Source organism: Trichosurus vulpecula, chromosome X, assembly GCF_011100635.1.
Source record: "Trichosurus vulpecula isolate mTriVul1 chromosome X, mTriVul1.pri, whole genome shotgun sequence".
Taxonomy (NCBI): domain Eukaryota; kingdom Metazoa; phylum Chordata; class Mammalia; order Diprotodontia; family Phalangeridae; genus Trichosurus; species Trichosurus vulpecula.
The window spans coordinates 22,309,695-22,331,206 of NC_050582.1; the positions used below are offsets into that span (position 1 = coordinate 22,309,695).

Here is a 21,512-nt window from a genome sequence, read left to right on the forward strand (position 1 = left end):
GTCAGATGGACAGGCCCAGTGGTCCTTAGGGAACAGTGGGCAGAGAGATGGTAATGGAGCTTCTTTAATGTCATTTCCACTGATAATACAATATCCCTTCTGTTACTGAATCATCTGGCAGGTCAAGGACTTTCTTTTCCAGGTCTTCAGTACCTCAGAATTGGCCCACTCACGCCTTTGAGAGATTGCTACACCCTGTCTGCTATGTGTTCAGGGCTCTATTTGTTGGAGCTTCCTGGCAAAGGGAAAGGCCAGAGTGTTGTTGGGCTCATGTAGCCTTGTGGAAGATGTTCCCTCTGGCTGAACTTTGCTGGTCCCGTGGCCTCAGCCCATCACCAGCAGGGTAGTTCTAGAGGACAGGGCAGTCTGTGCAGGAGCTGTGGCAGAGAAAAATCAGCCTGGGAAAGAAGTAAATGCTTAGGCTCATTTTCACTTCCTTCTAGGAATCAAGGATTTGTGATTATATTGGTACGGAAGAAGATGGCAATCAAAATATCATGGATTTAGAGTTGGGAGGAGCCTCAGATGTCATTTAGGCCAGGGATGTCAAATTCAAATAGAGATTCCTGTGGGCCATATACTGACTTAGAAAACCACATATTAACATTATCTATGTTGTGTTGTATTTTTATTTATTTTGTTAAACATTTTCCAATTACATTTTAATCTGGGGCATGAGTTTGTCACCTCTGATCTAGGATATACCACTCATTTTAAAGAGGAGGAGATGGAAGGCTGGAGAGGGGAAGGGATTGGGCCAAAGTCACACAGATAGCAGGTAGTAGAGCCAGGATTCAATCCCTCCAAGTTCAGTGCTCTTTCCACTGCACTACTCTGACATGCCTTCCACACTTCAACAACAATCTTTGTGAGATGATGTAGCCAAATATTTTTATGCCCTGGTGGGTGGCCTTTGGTGCCAACCCTCTGTGCACTTAGCTAGGCCAGGCCTTAGAGAGCAGACACACAACACAATCTGCCTCTCATCTGGTATTCATCAATCTCCCCGCATCATGGGAGCTGTCAGAGTCTATGTGCCATGGGCACACCAAGTGTCCCCCAAACGATAAGTTGACATCAGAGGAGGAGAAAAGTGAAGACCTATTTTTAAAGAAAGAACTGAACTATATTAGCTTTCTTGATAGCTCTGAGGCCACTGATCTGAGGGCAAAGTTACACTGGTGGACACTTTTAGTGTTGGTACTGAATTCTGCTGGCACATATTTCTTTATTCATTAATATTTTAACTATGAATTCCATTAAAGACTGTTTAAAACGAAGAGCTCAGCTTCATATTAAATAAATGTATTCCTGCATTGTATTGGTGTTAGTGTTATGACACAGAATCACAGAGGACCTGATGAAGTCACTGGCTACAGTTCCTTGCCCTCAGCCCAAAGCACTGGCCAGTGCCAGAGGGTGACAAAAAAGGGGCATGTGCCAGGTAAGTCAAATGATCACCTTAACCACCAGCTGCCTCACACCTGGCTAGAGACAGAATCTCTATCTTCTCAGTCTCCTCTGCTGAATCTTTAGCTAGGTCAAACCAGCTAATGGTAGGTGGCCCCCAACACTCTGTCCTAGGCCATGTTCTCTTTACCCTCTATAATATCTCATTTGGTGATGTCATCAGCTCCCATGGATTCAATGATCACCTCTATACAGGTGCTTTCCCGATCTCTTTATCTAGCCCTAACCTCTCTCCTAACCTCTAATACTGCATTTTCAACTGCCAATTAAACATCTCCAATTGGATGCCCCATGTTGTTGTTGTTCAGTCCTTTTCAGTCATGTCTGATTCTTTGTGACCTCATTTGGGTCACATCTTGGCAGAGATACTGCAGTGGTTTACCATTTCCTTCTTCAACCCATTCTACATATAAAGAAACTGAGGCAAAGATGGTTAAGTGACTTGCCCAGGGTCACACAGCTAGTAGGCATCTGAGGCCAGATTTGAACTCACTAAAAGGCGTCTTCCTTGACTCCAGGCCCAGCACTCTATGCACTATGGCGCCACCTAGCTGCCCTACCTGTGCCTGCCTAGCACATAGTAATTAATAAAAGCTTGTTGATTTGATTCTCTAGACCTGTTGCTTCACCTGTGAAAGGAGGAATTCTGACTAGTTGGCCTCTAAGATCCCTAGCTCTAGATCTTATAGAATATTACAGGAAATATTATAGCAAAGTGTTGCCAGTCAGTGGGAGGAGCCAACTCTCAGAACCCAAACTCTGTGCCTGGTTTGGCCTCTCTGTGATGCACTTATTAGGCAAGGTGGTATATTCTCCTCGCCTGTGTTTGTATCTCATCCCCCGGCAGACAGTAAGCTCTATGACAGCAGGGGCCAGGCCTTGTCTAAACTTTGTGTAACTGGGGGTTGAAGCCTGGGCCATCTGCATAAGACTCTCCCCATTGAGGACTTGGCAGTCACTTGGCACAACTGCTTAGGAGGACAGAGATTTTCTTCTTGCTTCCTGCTTCAAAAGAGGATACACATTCCAGACCCTCAGGGAGAATCTGAAAAGAAAGAGAACAGACTTTGGAAACAGACAAGTGAGGGAAAGCCATCCTCCCAGGTGTGTGCTGGTAAATGTTTAGCAGTTGGCTCTTGGGAAAAGCAGGCCATAATTTTAGGTTGGATTGGCACTGTTAACATTTTATCCCTCACTTTCTTAAGTCTAGACAACCAACAAAACAATAAATCAAGCCCTGCTTTGTAGCATTTGCCAAATTCTGAAGTGTAAATGCTTGCATGGACAATTTAACGATTGGCACTCATAAGCCAGGATAAGCTGGCACCAGCACACCCCTATATCTCCCCCAACACGTCCAACTTCCAGAATGTTTCCTTCCTTTGGGAATTCTCCCCAGAGAGAATTTGGGACCACATGTGTCCTCTCTTGAAGCAGGAAGGAAGCCTCTCTCTTCCCAAGCAGGTATGCAACAATGAGTCCTTACCAGTGAAGACAGTCATGCAAACGATCCAGGCTTGAACTTCAGGTTACATTTGTTTATCCTCCACAACCAATAGAGGGCTCTAACCAGTGGAGGTATGTGTAGCAACAAAGTTTGGATGGATGGATGGATGGATGGATGGATGATTCTCTTGCTGTGCTGTGACAGACCTCTAAGAAGTAAGAGAGCTGGCTTCAGGTAGTAGAACATGGCCTATGTATCCGAAAACCTGGGTTTGAGGTCTGGCTCTGCAATTAATTTGAAGTGTTAACTTGGGCAAGGCAAGGTCATACTTTATGTGCCTTGGTGTCTAAAAAGAGGAGGGGAGCTCACTAGGTGGGTTCTAAGGCCCCTCTTGGCTCTTCTGTGGTTCTCAGTCACTCAACTTTTCTGTGTCCCCCATGGCTTGCCACCCACATGGCAAAGTCTATTATTATTATCTATTATCATCATTCAGAGCACATTTCTCTGGCCCTTTCTCTCCACCATCTCACCAGAGTCTCAAAGCAACCATGGGAGGTGAGTGCTACAAATATCAGTATCCCCATTCACAGGCACAGAAAGAGTAGATGACTTTACCACAGCCACACAGCTAGTGTCAGAGGCAGGATGTAAGGCCAAGTCTTCCTGACTCGGAGCCAACCCCGCTATGCCGTCTCTCAAAATAATAGACTTTTTAGCACTGAAATGAGAGGCTTAATACATTCTAGGCCTCCCTTATCTTATTGCCCTTCCCCACCCAAATTTCTTCAATAAAAAACACCTACTACATGAACTGTCTTCAGCAGTTAGGTCTCTTTCCTTCACCTCCAAGAGTGATGGCATTAGTCTAGCCACATCCCAAACTTTCACTCTGTAACTGTCAACAAAGCAGGCTAGATTGGCCCAAGGGTCCTTCTCAGGAGGCCAGTGCCTAGCCTCAGTGCTTGAAGCAAAGTCACAAACCCAGTACCGATTCCTTTCAGGTCTAATGGAGCAAAATGCATTGAGGGGGATGGGAAGTTTACAAAGGGTGAATACAGGGAGGTCTATGGGACTAGCTGCCATGTCTACAATGCTTTACGAACATTGTCTCGTGTGAGCTTCACAGTTACCCTTTGAGGCAGGTATTATGTACATGACAGATGAGGCTCAGAGTAAGGGTGTGACTTGCTCATGATCCCAGTGTCAAAAATGGAATATGAACTCAGTTTCTCCTCATTCAGTTCAGCACTGTCTCCCCATAAAAGCATTAGAGCCATGAATGAATGAATGAATGAATGAATGAATGATGAAGCATTTACTAAGCACTTACTATGTGTTAAGCACTGTGCTAAACATTGGGGTCACAGATCCTAGAAGCAGATAGTCCTTGTCTTCAAGCAGCTTAGTGGGAGACAACACCCAAAGGGGAGTGGTGGCCAGGGAGAGGCAGTTTGGTCAGAAAATTATAAGGATGACCAGTGGGGCCATGGGAGTAGATTGATACATCCCATCCAAGAACAATAGCAGAGTGGCTTAATCACAGTTCAGAATTCAAGAGCTGGGTTTGGGGTAAGGGGGAAGGGGGCAAGTTTCTCAAAGATGAGAAGGTGGATAGTGAGACTAACAGAGGAGATGGGAGGGAAGTGATGTATGGAGAAGCAAACAGCTAGGACTTCCTCTAACTTTCTGTGATATATCAAGAGACAGGAAGGCCACTCCCTCTACACTATCCATCTATCCAGTTATGCCCCTCCACTTTACATTTATACACATGTGCACCCACATACGTACACACACACACATACACACACACATCAAGCGAGCAACCGCCTCCTTTTTCCGTAACTATCATAAGCTCTTCATCCTTTGCCCAAGTCAAAAACTGTCCTCACAATGTTGCCCAAGACATTACAACATGACAAAGACATTTTTGCAACACACTCAAGAATCTTGCCAGGCTAATTGAGAAACAAGAGACTAGGAGACTTCCCTTTTGCTGGTCTCCCTCCTCATCTCAGTTTTTCATCATCCTGCTAGCAATCACACAATCTCCCTTCCATCTGACCTGGAGCAGTTGCCCTGCCCCAAGGGAGAAATCTACCAGAGCACTTTCCCAAAACCCATGAGCTCAGCTAGACCTGGAGGGAGAAGAGCATAGCTGGTTAGTAGGGCCGCTTAGCCCCAGCTGGTTAGTGTTTCCTGGGCCAAGTTTTTCTCTGTGGTAATAGTTTCTATCTCCCTCTCATAGGTACCGGACCCTCTGGTCCTATTGCAATTACCTGAACCCCAACACTCCTGGACTGACCTCAGACATGCAGCAATAGAACAACCCTTTCAAATCTAGAACTACCCTTGGATATCCAAGACAGGCTCAGTCTGATTTCAAATCTTTAGGACTCCTGGTAATTGACCTCTACAGTCTATAAGGGACCTTAAGAGTCATCTAGTCTAGCCTCCTGCACTGTGCAAAAAGTCTCTCCTAGACTTCAGAAAAACCTGGAAAGACTTGCATAAACTAAGACAACTCCAAAAGAGTCATGATGGAAAATGCCATCCACATCCAGAGAAAGAACTATGTAGTCTGAACACAGATTGAAGCAGACTATTTTCTCTCTCTTTTTTGTTTCTTCTTTCTTGTGGTTTTTCCCTTTAGTTCTAAATCTTCTTTACAACATGACTAATGTGGAAATATGTTTTTTAAAAAGTTCTCTCCTACAATGACTCTGATAGTTTCTACTTGAAATACTCCAGTCATGAAGAATTCGTTACTGTACCAAGCAGCCCATTCCCTTTGGGGACTTCTAGACACTTAGAACACTCTTCCTTATATTTAGCTGAAATTTGCCCTATAGCTTCCAAGTTCTCCCCTTTAGTACTGCCCTGAATAAATATATTCCCTTTCCCATGGGACTTAGATACTTTTACAGACCTGAGAAAACATCCACATCGATGTTCCTTCCACCTGGTACAGATTGCCACCCAATCATATTGTCTTCTCATCGTCTCCAACCCCGTCCTTTTTTCTTCTATAGGTGTGTGAATACCATCTCCAATCATGGATGTCTTCCAAGATGTCTTCTATCACATGAAAATCTTTCATATACTCACAGGCAGCTTATAGGAGGGCTAGCCAATTCCAGAAGTCTCCTGAAAAAAATAGCCACCCTCTGACCTGTTGGCATTTCAAGCAGGGCCAGAACCAATCATTCTTGAGCCTGCAGCAATCAAGAAGTATGTACCAGGTTAAGTAGCAAAATCTAATTGTTAAGGGGAAGGGGAAGGAAGTGACCCTGAACCTCAAAACACAATGCTCTCTGAGCAGAGAGACTACCTTGTAGCAAGGAATAGGGGAGGTCACAAAGGGAACAGAGCAGGGCAGGCTGGAAAGGAGTCTGAGGAGGGGGCAGTGGAGAGCAATAGTCCAGTTAATAGCTTCCTATTTAAACTAATTTTGCATGTTAACTAGGGTTTCAAGCTTATTGGTTTCTATCTCTGAAAGAGTTCAAGAGCTGTTAATACCCTCTAAATTTCAGCACCTTGGGGCAACACTCCATTGCTCCACCTTAGTCATGGCTCTCATTCCCAGACTAGCCTGAGTATTCATTTGCATTTATTAGTCACACATGACATATTTCCCCCAATCATTTAAGGAAGAAAAAGCAGAACTGCACCAACATTCTGTAGAGCTACATACTTTTCCGTCTCAAAAAAGAAACAGGATAGCATTTCAAAAATTATTGGCCACAGCAATGATTCAGTGGAAATGAAGTGAGGTTTATGTTTTCCTAGCTTGGTTGTGTCACATCCATCAAGACTAGGTTTCCATACACATTCTTCAAGAGGATAGGGGCCAGACCTATGGTTTCAGTGACAATGGGAACTCCTGGATGAGCAAACTCCCTCCCTCAACACAGGGTAGCACCTTCTATATAACTTGCAGTCTTAAGAGAGTTGCCTAGGTCACTGAGAGTCTAAGTGACTTGCCCAGTATGTCAGAGTCAGAACTTGAACCCAGGTCTACCTAGTTCCACGACTTGTCCTCTATCTATTATGTTATGTGGCACAAGGAAAAATGGCTCTGGGGTGAGGAAGACCTGGGTTCAAATCCCACCTTTGACACTTAATGGATAAATATCCCTGGGATAAGTCATTTAATCTCTCTGACTCAATTTCTTCACCTTTAAAATGGGTGTAATAGCACTTGTAAGACTCAAATGAGAAATTATTTGTTGTACACATTTTTCAATATCATAACTAAAGCAATTTCATCTTACCAGAGTAAGCACTGTCTCCACAGCTGCACTCAATTCCTTGGAGGCCTTTAATAAGGATATCCGGGAAAGTTCTCAGAGGTCCCAGAACCTGCCAGGCCACCTCTGGTGATCCCTCAGATTCTGATCTGTAGGCCCTCCTACCTTCCTCAGCTGGCCTACTTTGTTCTCAGGAATATTATGAAAAGGCCCAGAGGACAGTATTCAACGTGTCTGTCAGAGGGATGGGTGTTCTATGAAGGAGCTACAGGTAGACAGTGACAAGAATGCCACAGGGTGGATGGATGGGCTCCGTACCACCAAAGGCAACGGCCACAGCAGTACAATTCAACCCACATGTATTAAGTGCCTGATTATTATTATCAATAATAATAATAGCTATGTGCCAGGTGATATGTTGGGTGCTAAAAATACAAAGTCAAAGCAGATCAGCCTTTGCCCTCACAGAGCTTACGGTCTTCTGGGACAGGATACAATATGTACCCACGGAAGCAAAGACAAAGTAAATACAAATAATTGCAAAGTTATTTCAAGAAGGAAAGAAATAAGCATTTATTAAGCACCTACTGTGTGCCACGCACTGTGCTAAGTGCTTTACAAATATGATCTCATGCGATCTTCACAACAGCGCTGGGAGGTAAGTGCTATGGTTATTCCCATTTTATAGATGAGGAAACTGAGGCTGAGAGAGGTTAAGTGACCCGCACAGGATCACAAACCTAGTGTTGGCAGTCAAACCTATGCAGAGGTCTTTCTGACTCCAGGTCCAATCAACCATCTCTCCATTGCACCACCTGCTGCCTCTATGAGAAAATGTGAGATGGATGGGGGTGAGGAATAGCCGGCTGGGCAGTTTGACTTGACCCTCTAAGAACACAGCCAATGAATTGGTTAATTTTACCTGTAAGTGACCATGCATTGCTACATGATCTTTTTATTTTCATTTAAGAACTACACGGATTTGCGTTGAGTTATGTGGGCTACTTTGAAACTGCAACAGCTTTGAGTTATTTACCTTTTGGTTACTCCGTTTCCCAGCTATATTACCACCCCCTTTCCTAATAACCCCCAATTTGTCAATATCTTCTAAAGAGGAAAAAAAATCGGGACTCTCTGTAGAAAACAATGCATATATGGGCCTGATCTTGCCTTGAAGGCCCATAGCAAGGTAAATATCCCAGAAGACTACTGCCCCAGACTCTTCATGGCCACAAACCAAACTGGCTCTGACCCAGATCAGGAAGGGGAAGGCCAGAGGGCTCTGCTCACCTCCAAAGAGCCTCAGGACTGTGTTGTCCTTGGTATCAAAGACCACTTGGGGGTCAGCTTGCCTGTAAACCCAATCCAAAGGTCTGGATCCACCAAAAGCCAAGCTTGCACAACCCCAGGCCAACCACTTCCCAACATCCCTGATCCTTGGGCCTGTCTACACATGGAGGAAAATATTGGGCTAAACTGCCAAAAGCTGGTGCAATGCAGATCTAAGGGCTGAGCTGCTCTGTGGGGAAGGTGACAGGGGAAAGCACTTGGACTCCCTAGTCAGATTCAGTTTGGAATCTCACTTCCACTGTTCTTAACCTAGTTTACCACACATCCTTGTGCAAGTGCCTCAGTTTCTTCATCTACCAAATAAAGGGTAAGACTAGATGGCTTCTGAGGTCCCTTCCAGCTCTACATACAGGCTCTTATGGTCCTACTCTGTGTTAAGTGCAATGTGAGGCTCTGCAGAAGACATCAAATAAGGATACGGGAGGCTTACTGGTACAGTAGAAATTGTACAGGTTTTGGACTCAGAGGCCCAAGGTTCAAATCCTGCCCTTATTACTCACACAAACTTGGTCCAGTCACTTAACTTACCTAGGCCTCAGTTTCCTTGACTGTAAACTGAGGAGGCTGGACTCAAGGGCCTTCTGGAATTCCTTTCTAACTCTAACTCTCTGATCCTACATGTGACCTTAGGCAAATCATTTCACAGCCCTGGGTCTTTCAGCCCCCTTATCTCAAAAATGAATAGTTTGGACTAGTTCAGTGGTATTAAATGCCTGTAGAAACAGAAGTCACTGATCCATGAATAAGGATCCCTACAGGTCCTACATTGACTTAGTTTTAAAATGCGATATTCTCTTTTTCGTTGTGTTTTTATTTGTCAAGTATTTCCCAATGACATTTTAATGTGGTTGAGGCCACAGTTGGGAATATTGTCCCACTGGCTTTGTTTCTGACCCCTCTGACCTGGCTTCGGTGGCCCTTTCCAGCTCTGGAGCTGGAGGGGGGCCCATTCTGCTCTATAGAGGAGGGTGGCAACCACTCCAAGGCAGGCCACTCTGGGCCAGATCGTAGCCTGGTCTGTTCCCTTTTCCCTACCTTCCTTGCCAAGGCACCTGGAGATGCTCCTCCTCAGTTGGTCACAAACCATCTGTCCTATTTAGAGATACCAACCTGACAGCTCGCCCTGCTCCCAGCCTCTGCAAAAGCATATGGGGCTCCTTAGTGATTATAGTGATGGAAAGGGGACCATGTAGGCCGGGCAAGGAACCAGGAAGGGAAACGGAATCATCTGTGACAATGCATGGTGTCCCTGGTCCAAAACCCAGAGACATATTCATGTCATTCAAGTCCTGAAGTCCGCAGAAGCAACCCATAACGACTGGAAACAGCACCAAGATCCATCTTCCCTCCTTTGAGTGGTATATTACCTATTCCACTCACAGCATGACTCAGTGTCTGGTGCAGAGTGCTGGGCAAGTGTTTCTCTTCTGCAAACCTCAGTTTCATCATCTGTAAAATGGGGACAGTCATAGCACCTACCTCACATGGTTGATGTAAAGACTAAATGAAATCATGGACATAAAGAGCTAGGGAAATCTCAGTCTTTCACGGCTCAAGTCAAGGGTGACCCACACTAGGCTTGCCCTGCTCCCCCCTCCCCAATTCCAGCTCTTAATGCTTCCCACCATACACATGTACAAATGTACTTTGGATACATTTTATACAGTTTCTCTGGCTACATGCTGTCTCCTCTCCCACTTCCCCCAATGGAAGCTCCCTAAGGACAGGCACTGGTTTTTCATTTTTGGTTTTGTTTTGTCTTTCCATCCCCAGCACTTCAGCATAGTGCCTGGAACAGAAGAGGCGCTTGAGAAATGTTTATTTGAGTGGATGTCTTATTTCTCCTATTATTAAGCAAGAACAAAGTAACGATTAGACAGGTTTAATACCAGAGGGTAACCTAAATTACCTTTTTTAATTAGGGAGTAGGTTAAAAATGGCAGTATCTTGTTCAAACCCTCACGTGTTCCACGTTGTTATGACAATCACTTGTTTTGACAAGTTAAATGTTAGTCTAATAGTGTCTGGAAAACAAATTGTCCCCACCAGTGACATTGGCTGATTAGTCTTTATTTACATCAACAAAGTTGATATATTTGAAGCATTAATTAATTTTCCCATTGAGGTGACCTTTCCATTAAAAACAAACTTTAAAAAGAAAGAGAAAAACAAACATTTGCTCGTCAGTATTTTCAAGTCACTCAGTCAGTTTTTTTTCCCAAAATCTCGACCCTTGGGCCTCCCAAGTCTCCCAACAGTTGGATGAGAAGGGCAGGTAGGACATTGCTACACCATTCTCACTTACCAAGACATACCACAATCAGAACTCCTACCACAGAAATTCAAAGTGCTTTAAAAATATCTCATCTTTTTAGTCTTCGCAGCCCTAGTTTAGAGTAACTGCTATTATCCTATTTAGGGTAGAATGAGGCAGAGACTCCAAGTAAATAGCAATGGTTCCATGGTCCATCAAGGGAACTCTCGTCCTCTTCACCAGCCTGCCCATGCCAGGGGTGGGTAAGAATGTGTGCCAAGCAATCTTCCCAGCTTCATGACCCTCAAGGACAAGAAAGAAGGCCTGGCAAAAACAAGCCCTTGGGCCAGCAAGATGTGGGGGAGGGCTGTGGCTTTGTTTGCAAGCCAACATAGGCATCTGCCTCTTTGGGGAATATTAAGCTAACTTTGGATTTCATAACCCCATAAAGCCATTCTGAGCTCTATTGTGGGCCAGCAGCTGGCGATCCCCTACCAGCAGACCAGAGGGTGACCCAACACCATTATCTCTACCCTTACAGGCAAGACTGTGGATCTCACTCTGGAGAAAGGCCACCAAGGAGCCTCCTCTGCCCCAGAGCAGTATACATTCAGTCCACTTTCTCTGTCTTCATCCCCCTCCAATATCCCAGGAGAAAGAGTCAAGTTATCTGGCTTTGAGACCTGACTCTGCCTCTCTAGCCTGGTGTGACTTTGGACAAGTCACCTGCCCTCTCTGGGCTCATTTTTGTCTTTTATAAAATGAGGCAGGTGTATGAGCTGAGCTCTGAGGTCCTTTGTGGCTCTACCATTCTATGAATCACAATGAAAAAATACCGCCAATGGCTATCTCAAGCCAGGGCCAAAGCGTCAAGTTTCAACAGCAAGCTCACTGTTACACGCAGCTCACTTTCCCTCTCCATGTCATCGGAGCCCAATAGAAGCACTGGCTTTGGAGTCAAAGGGCCCGGGTTCAAATCTCAGATCTGTTAAGTATTAGCTATGTGCCCCTGGGCAATTCATCCCTTTCTCTGGATCTCTGTTTCTTCATCTAGAAGAGGAGGGGGCTGAAAGAGATACTCTGTAAGGCCCATTCCAACTTTAGTTTGGAGGATCTGAGGAACTGAGCCAGCCAAGTCCTCTGCCAGTGCCCCACTAAGGGCGTGAAGGTGACCCTGGGCTCTCCAGGGTTATGCTGGCAAAGCGTAAGTGCAGCCAAGTACCATCTGGCTGGAAGGACCTGGAGGACAAGCTGGCAAGGAACCACCGTGGGTTATCTGTGCACCTTGACTTCACCAAACTCCTATAGTCCTTGGGGCAATCACAGGCTAATGTTTCAACCATAGTGGTTCTCTCAGACCCTGTCCTAAATCGGAGGGGGGGTGGAGCCTTGCTTCAGCGAATGGGAGCCTGCTGGTGAAGCCCCTGGTCTGTGAAGGACTGTTCCAGTTGATGGCCTGCTCTCAAGAGAAAATATCAGGAGCAGCTAGGTGGCGCAGTGAGTAGAGCACCAGCCCTGGAGTCAGGAGGACCTGAGTCCAAATCTGACCTCAGACACTTGACACACTTAATAGCTGTGTGACCTTAGGCAAGTCACTTAACCCCAATTGCCCTGCCTCCCCCCCACCCCAAGAAAAAAAAGGAAATCCCATCCCATCCCTTGGAATGCTTCACTGCAGGACTGCAAAGAGGGTGCTAAGGGAGTATGCTGACCCTGGCTGTCTGAGCTGCCCAAGCTTCCCTGACCTTAGTGGCAAATGAAGCTGCCAAAGGGAAGGCAGAGGCAAGGGGAAGTCAGGGAACAAATGAAGCAGGCATCCCTTGGAAGCAAAAAGCAATCGAGCATCTCAAAGATACCTCTGTCCCAAAACACAAGAGTTTATCATTTGAAGGGGGCTTCAGACTGTAGTGGATAGATCCATCCAGCTGTCTTGTAGTCAGAAGACCTGACACTGAGTCCTGGCTCCATTAGTTCCACGAAATGTTACACCAGGAAAGTCACTTGAACTTTCTTAGGCCGTGGTTTCCTCATGTGTAAAATGATGCTAATAGTACTTGCTCTCCACAAATAGGACCAGAGACTAAGAGCTTGAAGGGATCTTCAAGGCTATTTTACAGATTAGGAAACTGAGGCCCAAAGAGGGAAGCAAGTGCACAGAATTCCAGCCTCCCAGGATCTCAGTTGGAAGGGCTTTCAGTGACCATCCAATCCATACCTGAAAAGGACTCCCCTCTGCAACATCCCCTACTGGTGTACAAGAGGCCTTGAGTCTCCGCCATATGAGAATCAGTTAAAGGAAACAGGAAGGTTTAGTTTGGAGAAGAGACTGGGGGAACATGATTACTCTCTTCGAGTATTCAAAGGACTTTTATTAGGAAAAGACATTTGACTTGTTCCGTTTGGCCCCAAAAGACAAAACTAGAAATATAGGGCACAAGTTGCAAAGGGGCAAGTCCAGGTCTGATGGAATGAAAGGCTTCCAGAAGTGCAATGGGAGGCCTCAGGAGGCAGGCGGTTCCTTCCATTCCTGTAGGGCTTCACAGCGAAAGCTGGACATCCCTTTGTTGAGTGTGGTATAGTAAGGATTAGGGTTTTTTGTTTTTTGTTTTTTTGGTTCTGGGTTAGACTACATACTTCGAAGGTCTTTTCCAGCTGAACAATTCTGCAAGTTGGTGTTCCTGTCATAATGGTAGCAGGCAATTTCAAAGTGGGTCCAAAAAAGCCAAATTCAGCACCTTCCCACTACACCAGGGTTGATATGAGAAAAGCACTTGTCAACTTTGAGGACTCCAGAAATGTCTCCCCACATGCAACAATACCTCCTCCCCCATCCCTGATTTGAAAAGGCTACTGGGGCAGTCAGTCTTCTGCCCCAGCAGCAGCCAAAGGGTATCATCTACACCTTCGGCAACTTCTCCCACTTTGTCTGACTGGAGATCTGCAGGTTGGGAGTGCTGAGCTCTGAGCTGTTTCCTTTGGAAGCATAGTACAGACTGCGCAAAGCCATAGACTGTAAGAGGGCCTCTCGAGCTCGGGACACCTCAATGTTTTGCTCTTGTGAGATCTGAAAGCTTATGTGATTCAAGTTGTTCATCAGTAGATTGGAAGCCACAAGACTGGTCACAGAGTGGCACCGGGTCAGGTTCTCTTCAAAAACCTGCTTGTAGAGCTCATCCACCTTCTTTTCCACATAGATGTTAAGCAGTGAGTTGGACAGGGGCTGCTTGTGCAGGAGGATGCTTCTTTCTCGAACCTCATCCCCAGGTGGGAACTTGTATGCCACAGAGGGCGGCCTGCTGGGGATGGAAGAATGGCCCAGTGGGATGTCCTCTGAGAGAAGCAGAGGCCCAGTGAAAGCCTCATCATGGACATGGTCCATGAAACAACCAGAATCGTAAGCATGCCCCACACGATTCCCCCCGATATGGAGATCAGGATAATTCTGGCAGATGCTGGTGCAGGACCACGAGCGATACAGATCCAGCTCGTTTTCTTCTGGTGGGGCTCTTTGGGGGATCTGCCAAGCTGCAGATGCATTACCCTGGAGGGCTGCACTCTGCTGGCCCTGCATCACCACCCGGTCTGCTGATTTCTGCAGGCACACATCCTTACTGTGCTCTGGGTGGCTTGTAGGCCTACCTTGGTCTGGCCTTTTCATCTCAGTGGACAGAAGCTTAGCTTCTTCACTCTCCAAAAGCTGGTTTGTCCAAGTTTCCTTTTTCTCTTTGGGGTTCTGCTTACATATGTGCGGTTTGTATGGCTTAGTGTGTTCTCGGTACAGGATACCAGGTAGGAAAGCTTCTGCTAACATTGTCAGACAAGCCTGCTAACCAGCAGAGTGCAGTATAACCCTAAAAATGAAGAGTTCACATAAGGAATAGTGAGAATGCGGTCAGGGGAGGAATTCCACAGACCACTGGTCTGCAGATTTTTTTTTGATTGAGTGCCCATATCAGTAAGAAAAAGAAATTGAGCATATGCCCCCCAGTAACCACCTATATTCCTATCTATAAATCTCACACACACACACACACACACACACACACACACGCATCCCACTGGCCATTTCTAGGCTATCTTCTGACCAAGCTGCCCCCATTCCAGCACCAGCCTCACCTCCCCCCTCCCAGAACCTTGGGATCTGCCTTCTCACTACCCAGCTCTGAGCGGTAAGCTTGTCCCTTCTCGTGCCCAGGCCTCCACCCAACTCGCCCTTCATCTCCAAACCATACCCCACCCCTTTCCAGCTCCCCTTGACATGATGTCTTTTCCCAGGACAAAGGAAGCAGGGACTGGCTTGCTTGTTTATATTTGTACTCGCCGGGCTTAGCACAGGGCCAGGCACAGAGTGCTTAAGAAATGTTCACCTATCTATTACTCTATGTGCATTATAAAACTTACAGAAAAACAGCATTTGAAAAAGGATGAGATCAAACATTTATTAATTTCCTAATAAACCAAATATTTCTTAAGTGCCTCCTACGTGGGCCCAGAACTAGACCGAGTGCGGGTAACAGAAGCACTAAGAATCCCTCCTCTCAAGAAGCATCCATCCTCATGGGGCAGACAACAAGTACATATTAAAAACATCTGGGACAGATGTAAAGCGAATAACCACACTGAGCAGACAGACAGATAAAGGAGTGAAACCCAAGGCACTGAGGAAGGGGGCACGAGCAGTTTGTGAAAGCAGGAAAGACTTTGTGCAGAAGGGGGTGCTTGAGCTCCATCTTAAAGAAAGAGAAGGCCTCTGAGAGGCAGGTGAGGAGAGAACATATCTCAGGGACAGGGATGGGCAGGGGACGGCCATGAAGAAGGGAGATGAACTGAGACAATGCCAGTTGGGTCTGGGATGGCAGAGTGCAGGAGACGGAGTAACACAGAAACGCGGAAAGGCAGGTTGGGGCCAGGTTGGGTATGGATTTAAAAGTTAAACAGAGGTCTTTGGTTTGGGTTATTCTACGGGATGTTCCTAAAGTCTGGACACATGGGCAAAAAAATGCAGATTTTCAAGAAATGAAATGAATGAAATTTTCAACAATATTTTATTTAATTGGAATATTAACAAATAATATCTTCAATATGATTTCCATCATCTGTGATGCGAAGGTTGATTGCCTTGCAAGATTCACATCAACTCGATACAATAACTCCACATTGCTGTCAATTTTAGCACATTCATTCTTTATGAGTTCAGTCAAGTGTGTTTCATCTGTGATTTTCATTGAGTGCACCTTCTCCTTTAGCACACCCCAGAAAAAATAGTCAAGGAGGCTAAGGTCTGCTATATTTGGAATATTTCAAAATATGCATTTTGCCTATGGGTCCAGACTTTAGGGACACCCTGTAGAGGCCATGGGGACCCACTAGAGTTGGTTGAGTAAGGCAGTTGCATGATTAGATCTGTACTTCAGGAAAATGGACTGGAGTGGGGAGAGGCTGGAGACAGGGAGACCAAGCAGGAGGCTGCTGCCGTAATCTGGAGAGAGGAGATGAGGCAGCTGTGGGACTAAAGAGAAGGGGTCAGATAGGAGAGACTTGAAGGTAGCAACAGTAAGATCTGGCAACTGAATGAATACGTAGAGTGAGGGAGAGGGAGAAACTGAGGATGACGTCAAGGCTGTGGACCTGGGTGAGTGGGTGGATGGTGGTGCCATTGACAGAAATAGGGAAGGAGGAACGGTTTGAGGGGAAACATGATGGTTTCGGTTTTAGATATATTGATTCCAAGATGTCTGTAGGAGATCCAGTTGAAAATGTCCAATAAGCTTAGTGCAGAGACTGGGGCTACATATGGAAATCTGGAAGTCATCCACATAGATACTGACAGTTAAAGCCATGGGGTCTGATAAGTCACCAAGAGAGGACAGAAGGAGAAGGGAAGAAAGACCATGCCAGAACCTGGGGGAACGGCCACATCAGGGGCCAGAACAGGTAGTAAGATAGACCAGCAATGAAGAATAGCAGGGAACCCCAAAGAGGTGACAATATCCAGAAGAAGGTGGCCAACAACGTCAGATTTCACAGATAGGTCAATCTGGACAAAAACTGAGAAGAGATCGCTGGGAACTTCTCAGAGACTGTAGCTTCAGTCGAGTGATGAGGTTAAAAGCCAGACCACAAAGGGCTGGGGACTTGGAGAGGAGAGGAGGTGGAGGCAGGTAGACAATGTTTAAAAGAAGAACAGCTTGGGGCAGCTAGGTGGTGCAGTGAGGAGAGCACCGACCCTGGAGTTAGGAGGACCTGAGTTGAAATCCAGCCTCAGACACTTGACACACTTACTAGCTGTGTGACCTTCGGCAAGTCACTTAACCCCAATTGCCCTGCCTTCCCCCCTGAAAAAAAAATAAAAAAAAGAACAGCTAAGAACAGGAGGAAAGATATAGGGGATTGTTAAGGGATTGAAAGGGTCTAGTGAAGGGCTTTTTTAAGGATGGGAGAGTCATGTCTGAAGGCAACAGGGAAGCAGCTAGTTGAGAGGGAGAGATTGATGACTGGAGGAGGAGAGGTGACCGAAGGGAGATTAAGTGATATGTAGAAGAGGTGGCCTTGGCCATGAGAACCACCCCTCTTGGTGAAAAACTGGGGGAAAGGCCAAAAGAATGAGAGGTGATAGAGAATGAGACAAGAGGGAGCTCAATTTTTTTCAGTAAAATAAAGAGTCAAGGTCCTCAGCTGAGAAAGAGGGGAGAGGAAGAGGTGTGAAGAGCAGATTTGGAATAGCTTCTGCCGGAGGGAGATAGGGAATCAATTAGGGATGAATAAAAGAACTGCCCTGCTTCAGTGAGGGCCCAGCTTCGCTTGGAAAGTCAGCATGGTTGTGAGATTTCCTCGAGCTTTGTGCGGCATCTCCAGAGTAGGAATGAAGGAGGCAGATGGTGATGAAATAATATGTGATTCCAGAGTTAACAGGGAGTCACTGGAATTTATTGGGTAGGGGGAGTGACATATTCAGGCCTGTGCTTTAGGAAGAAGGGAAATTTGGGTAGCTGTGGGGAGTGGGGAAGGCCTGAAGCTGGGAGGACAAGGAGGCTATTGCAACAGTCCAGGAAGGGGCTGACAGAATGAAGGTGGTGGTCATAAGAGCTGAGAGAAGGGGATGTATACAAGAGATGTCGGAGAGCCAGAAAAGACAAGATTGGCAACTGGTTGGATACAGGGATTATGAGAGTGAGGACACGGCTGACTGGGAGGGGTAGAAGCTGGGTGACTGGAAGAAAGATGGCAATCTCAAGATAGGCAAGTTTGGAAGAGAGGTACCATTGGTGGGAAAGGCCGATCACACCCCAGTGATGCCATCTCATCCTGTGTGACTGTGTGCCCAAAGGGGGAGGGAGGGTCCTTACTCTTTCACTGGTGCCATGAGATGATTTGGGAGCCAAGGGGTGGAAACACTGAGGGACAAGGTGGAGGTGGATGGGATTTTGCCTGGTGAGGGGTCACCTGGTAAGCCAGCATGGGAGGGGATGGAGTGGGAATGAGAGAAGGGAGTGGTGTTAGAGACAAACTCAGGATTGTCACTGATGCTATACCACCTCACTACTTTGGGATACTCGACTACAGACAAGTGGTTTTAGGGAAGCAATGTTTTATAGACAAATGAAAGCTGGCTTAGGACTGAGAAGGTTCAGACACTCCATGCATACATTGGCCCTTCTTACTCAATCTCCCATCTCTGGACCTTTGCATGGGCTGTCCCCTATGCCTGGAATGCACTCCCTTGGCTCACTGCCACTCTCTTAGAATCCCTGGCTTCCTTCTAAGGCTCCACCCAACTGCCAATTCCTATATACAAGGTCCTTTATTCCTTTTGAAGCCCTTCACACCTGCCTTTCCAAGCTTATTATACATTATTCCCTTGCATGGTGCCTTCTTGTTCTTCACACACAACATTCCCATCTCCCACCTCCATTCTTTTGTAAGGTCTGTTCATCATGCCTGGAATGCACTCCTCCCTCCTCACCTCCACTTCACAGAATCCCTGGTGGCCTTCAATACTCAACTCAGGTACAGCCTCCTACATCACCATCAGCTGCTAGTGCCTCTCCCTCCCCCGCCCCACCCCAATTACCCTGTCTTTAATTTATCTGTAGCCTGTATTTACTTGTATGTGCACAATGCCTGCACCAATCAAAAATGAGCCCCTAGGAGGGGGGTACTGTTTCATGCCTGAATGAATGGATAAAATAAAAATTCAATTAAAATATAATAATTAAAATAAACTACATCGCTTATAAATGTTTTCACACATATAAATGTCCCCAAGACAGTACTAGAACCTAGGTGTCCTAGTACCAGAGGTTCCCACCACAACAGGGACTGGATCTATGCTTTTATTGGTGTAAGGAACTCCGTCCCTCATGAAAGAGGTGCTGGTGCCCTGGTACTGTTGCCCAGGGACTGTCTCTCCTCAACTTATCCTAGAGCACTGAGGGCTTAAGTGATCTGCCCAGGGTCACCCAGCCAGCACAGGTCAGAGGCAGGACCAGAACCCTGTGTTCATGGCCAGCTCTCTCTCCACACTGCCAGGGCACCTGATCACCCTACAAAGCCAACTTGGCTCCCAGGGAAGTGGGGCTGAATACACCACCAATTACTAATTTTAGAGTCCTAGGTAACTGGGAAGTAAGGATGGCTTAGAGTGGGGCGTTTCACTGTCCCTGACCCTACGGGCTGCTACGCTTTGGCATTTGCCCAGGACTCCGCCTGCTCTCATGCCCATTCCCTGGAACGCTTTGAGAAGCCCCTACCTTGGAGTCACAGGGAGGCCCTGGGCACTTCCCGTAATCAGGGCCCGAAGGAGGGCACTTCACACAGAATATAGCTGGCCCCCTCTCTGTTCCAGTCCTAGGCTGTGATCTCTAAGCGTTCCGGGGCAAACTCCTTGGGGCCAGGGTCCGAGGGCCTGAGGCTTACCTTGCTCCGAGGTCCCAGCAGTGCAGCACATGCAGCCCCTCAGGACTGGCTGCCTTTTCTTGGTTCCTGCCAGAGACAGCCCTGACCACCGAGCACTCCTTCCCCTTTGGTGGCCAACCCAGTGGGCGGGTCACAAGGGCAGCGATGACTAGGCCTCGAAAGAGGATGTGGGAATATGCGCCCCGAGGGCCCAAGGCCTGGGTTTTCCCGGGAAGGGGGAAGCGCACCCTCCTTAGGGGGCCTTCTGCCCGGGGTGGAAAGGCGCCCCGCCTTCCGCCCCGGCGCCCCCGGCCCCCCTACACAGACACCCACCCCTCCGGCCCACGGGCTGCTGGTGCCCCCGCGGTCCGGCCCTTTCAGCAGCCTTATTAATCCTCACACCCTGACGGGGGGGGGGGGGGGGCGGGGGGGAGTGTGCACACGGGATAGCGAGTGGTACAACAGGCAGAGCCCCAAGTCGGCAGGAAATTGAGGCTGAGAAGTCTAGGGGACTTGCCCAAGATCCTACAGTCAGTGAGTGCCACGCGGGGGGGAGGGGGAGGGGAGAGGGAAAGGCAGTGAACAGTCGCTCTCCCCAAGTTTCCCCACAGCTCATTGGCCACCGTGGCCGGCCCGAGCTGCCCGGAACACTGCGGGGGGGGGGGGGGGGAGGGGCGGGGGCGGAACGTCTGTGCGCGTGCGTAAGTGGCGGGGCGGGCGGGGACGGAGTCGGGGAGGGCGGGGAGGGACGGCCGAGCAGCGCCCACGCCATCCTCGCCTGGCCGGAGCTGCCGCTCAAATAGCTTTGTGCGTATAACCCCGCCCTGTCTCCTGCTCTCAACTTCCTCCTCCTTTGTACCCCTTTTTACTAGGGAGCGAGGAAGGCGAGGCTTCAGAGAACTGGGTTCGAATCCTACCTACCATCTCTGTGACCTTGGGCACGTCAGTCAACCCTTCTGGGGCTCAGTAAAATGTGTACTAGATGAACCCTCTAGATCTAGGAGTGCCTGCCTTCCAGGTCCCCAGAACGTAACGATCCTGGATCAACCCTGAAGTTGCCACCTTACTGAGAGGAAGAGGTGGGGGTGGGAGAATCTAGTCTGACCCTCAGGTAGTACCAAGGAGTGAACTGAGGCCCCAAAGAGCGGCATCGACTTGGCCAAGGTCTCACTGCTAGCAAGCAGCAGGCTTGGGTTCCGTGACTCTGGGCTCATTCTCATTCGCCCATACATTTCACTGTCTAGGAAGCCTGCAGTCACATTAAACCCACCAAAGTGACTGAACCGTTCTTTTCTCCAACGTCAGGCTTAGCCACTTGATTGCCTGGTGGCTGGGACTGATGGATGGCCAGGTCTGAAAATGGGAGACGAGAGGGGGAGGGGAGAAAAGGAGAATGAGGAGGAGGCGTAAGCTGGGAGACTACAGAGAAGGGAAGTGGGGAGTGAGGAGAGGGGGACGAGGAAGAGGGGGAAAGAAAACAGGGAGGAAGAAAAGAGGGAGGAGCAGGGCCACACAACCCACTGCTTCAGATGATTAACCGCGAGGACAGTCATCCATAGATACTGAAAATTGAAAACAGAAGCCCATTGCCCCTTGTTGACCAATCAAGGCTACCTTGACTGGTTTCCCTTAGCAACAGGAGAAGTGGGTGAGGGAGGATGCCCCTGTTGCCTTCAGGTCTCCACCAGTGAAGTGGCAGGTCCCAAGCAACCCCTCAGACATTGCAATGAACTTCTCTAGCTCTCTATTAAAGTTTATTACACCAGTCAGACCCAGTCCTTAGAGAAAAGTGAAAGGAGGGGAAAGGAAGAGATGAGAGGAGGAAAGAGGTCATTATCCCTCCCTG

At 47.5% G+C, this 21,512-nt stretch overlaps 1 protein-coding gene across 1 annotated transcript; it reads right to left on the bottom strand.

Annotated features, from left to right (window-relative positions):
- Window positions 1–12,421: 12,421 nt before the first annotated feature.
- On the bottom strand, window positions 12,422–19,770 carry LOC118832776 (protein CXorf21 homolog). Its single transcript, XM_036740124.1, has 2 exons — window positions 19,688–19,770; window positions 12,422–14,622 (listed from the first exon to the last, which is right to left on the bottom strand). Exon 2 carries the CDS (start codon window positions 14,580–14,582, stop codon window positions 13,668–13,670), a length of 915 nt encoding a protein of 304 aa, XP_036596019.1. The 5' UTR covers window positions 14,583–14,622; window positions 19,688–19,770; the 3' UTR covers window positions 12,422–13,667.
- Window positions 19,771–21,512: the final 1,742 nt, after the last annotated feature.

Excerpts from the sequence above, each read along its gene's own strand:
- LOC118832776 (XM_036740124.1), bottom strand. The coding sequence starts at position 14,582 with ATGTTAGCAGAAGCTTTCCTACCTGGTATCCTGTACCGAGAACACACT.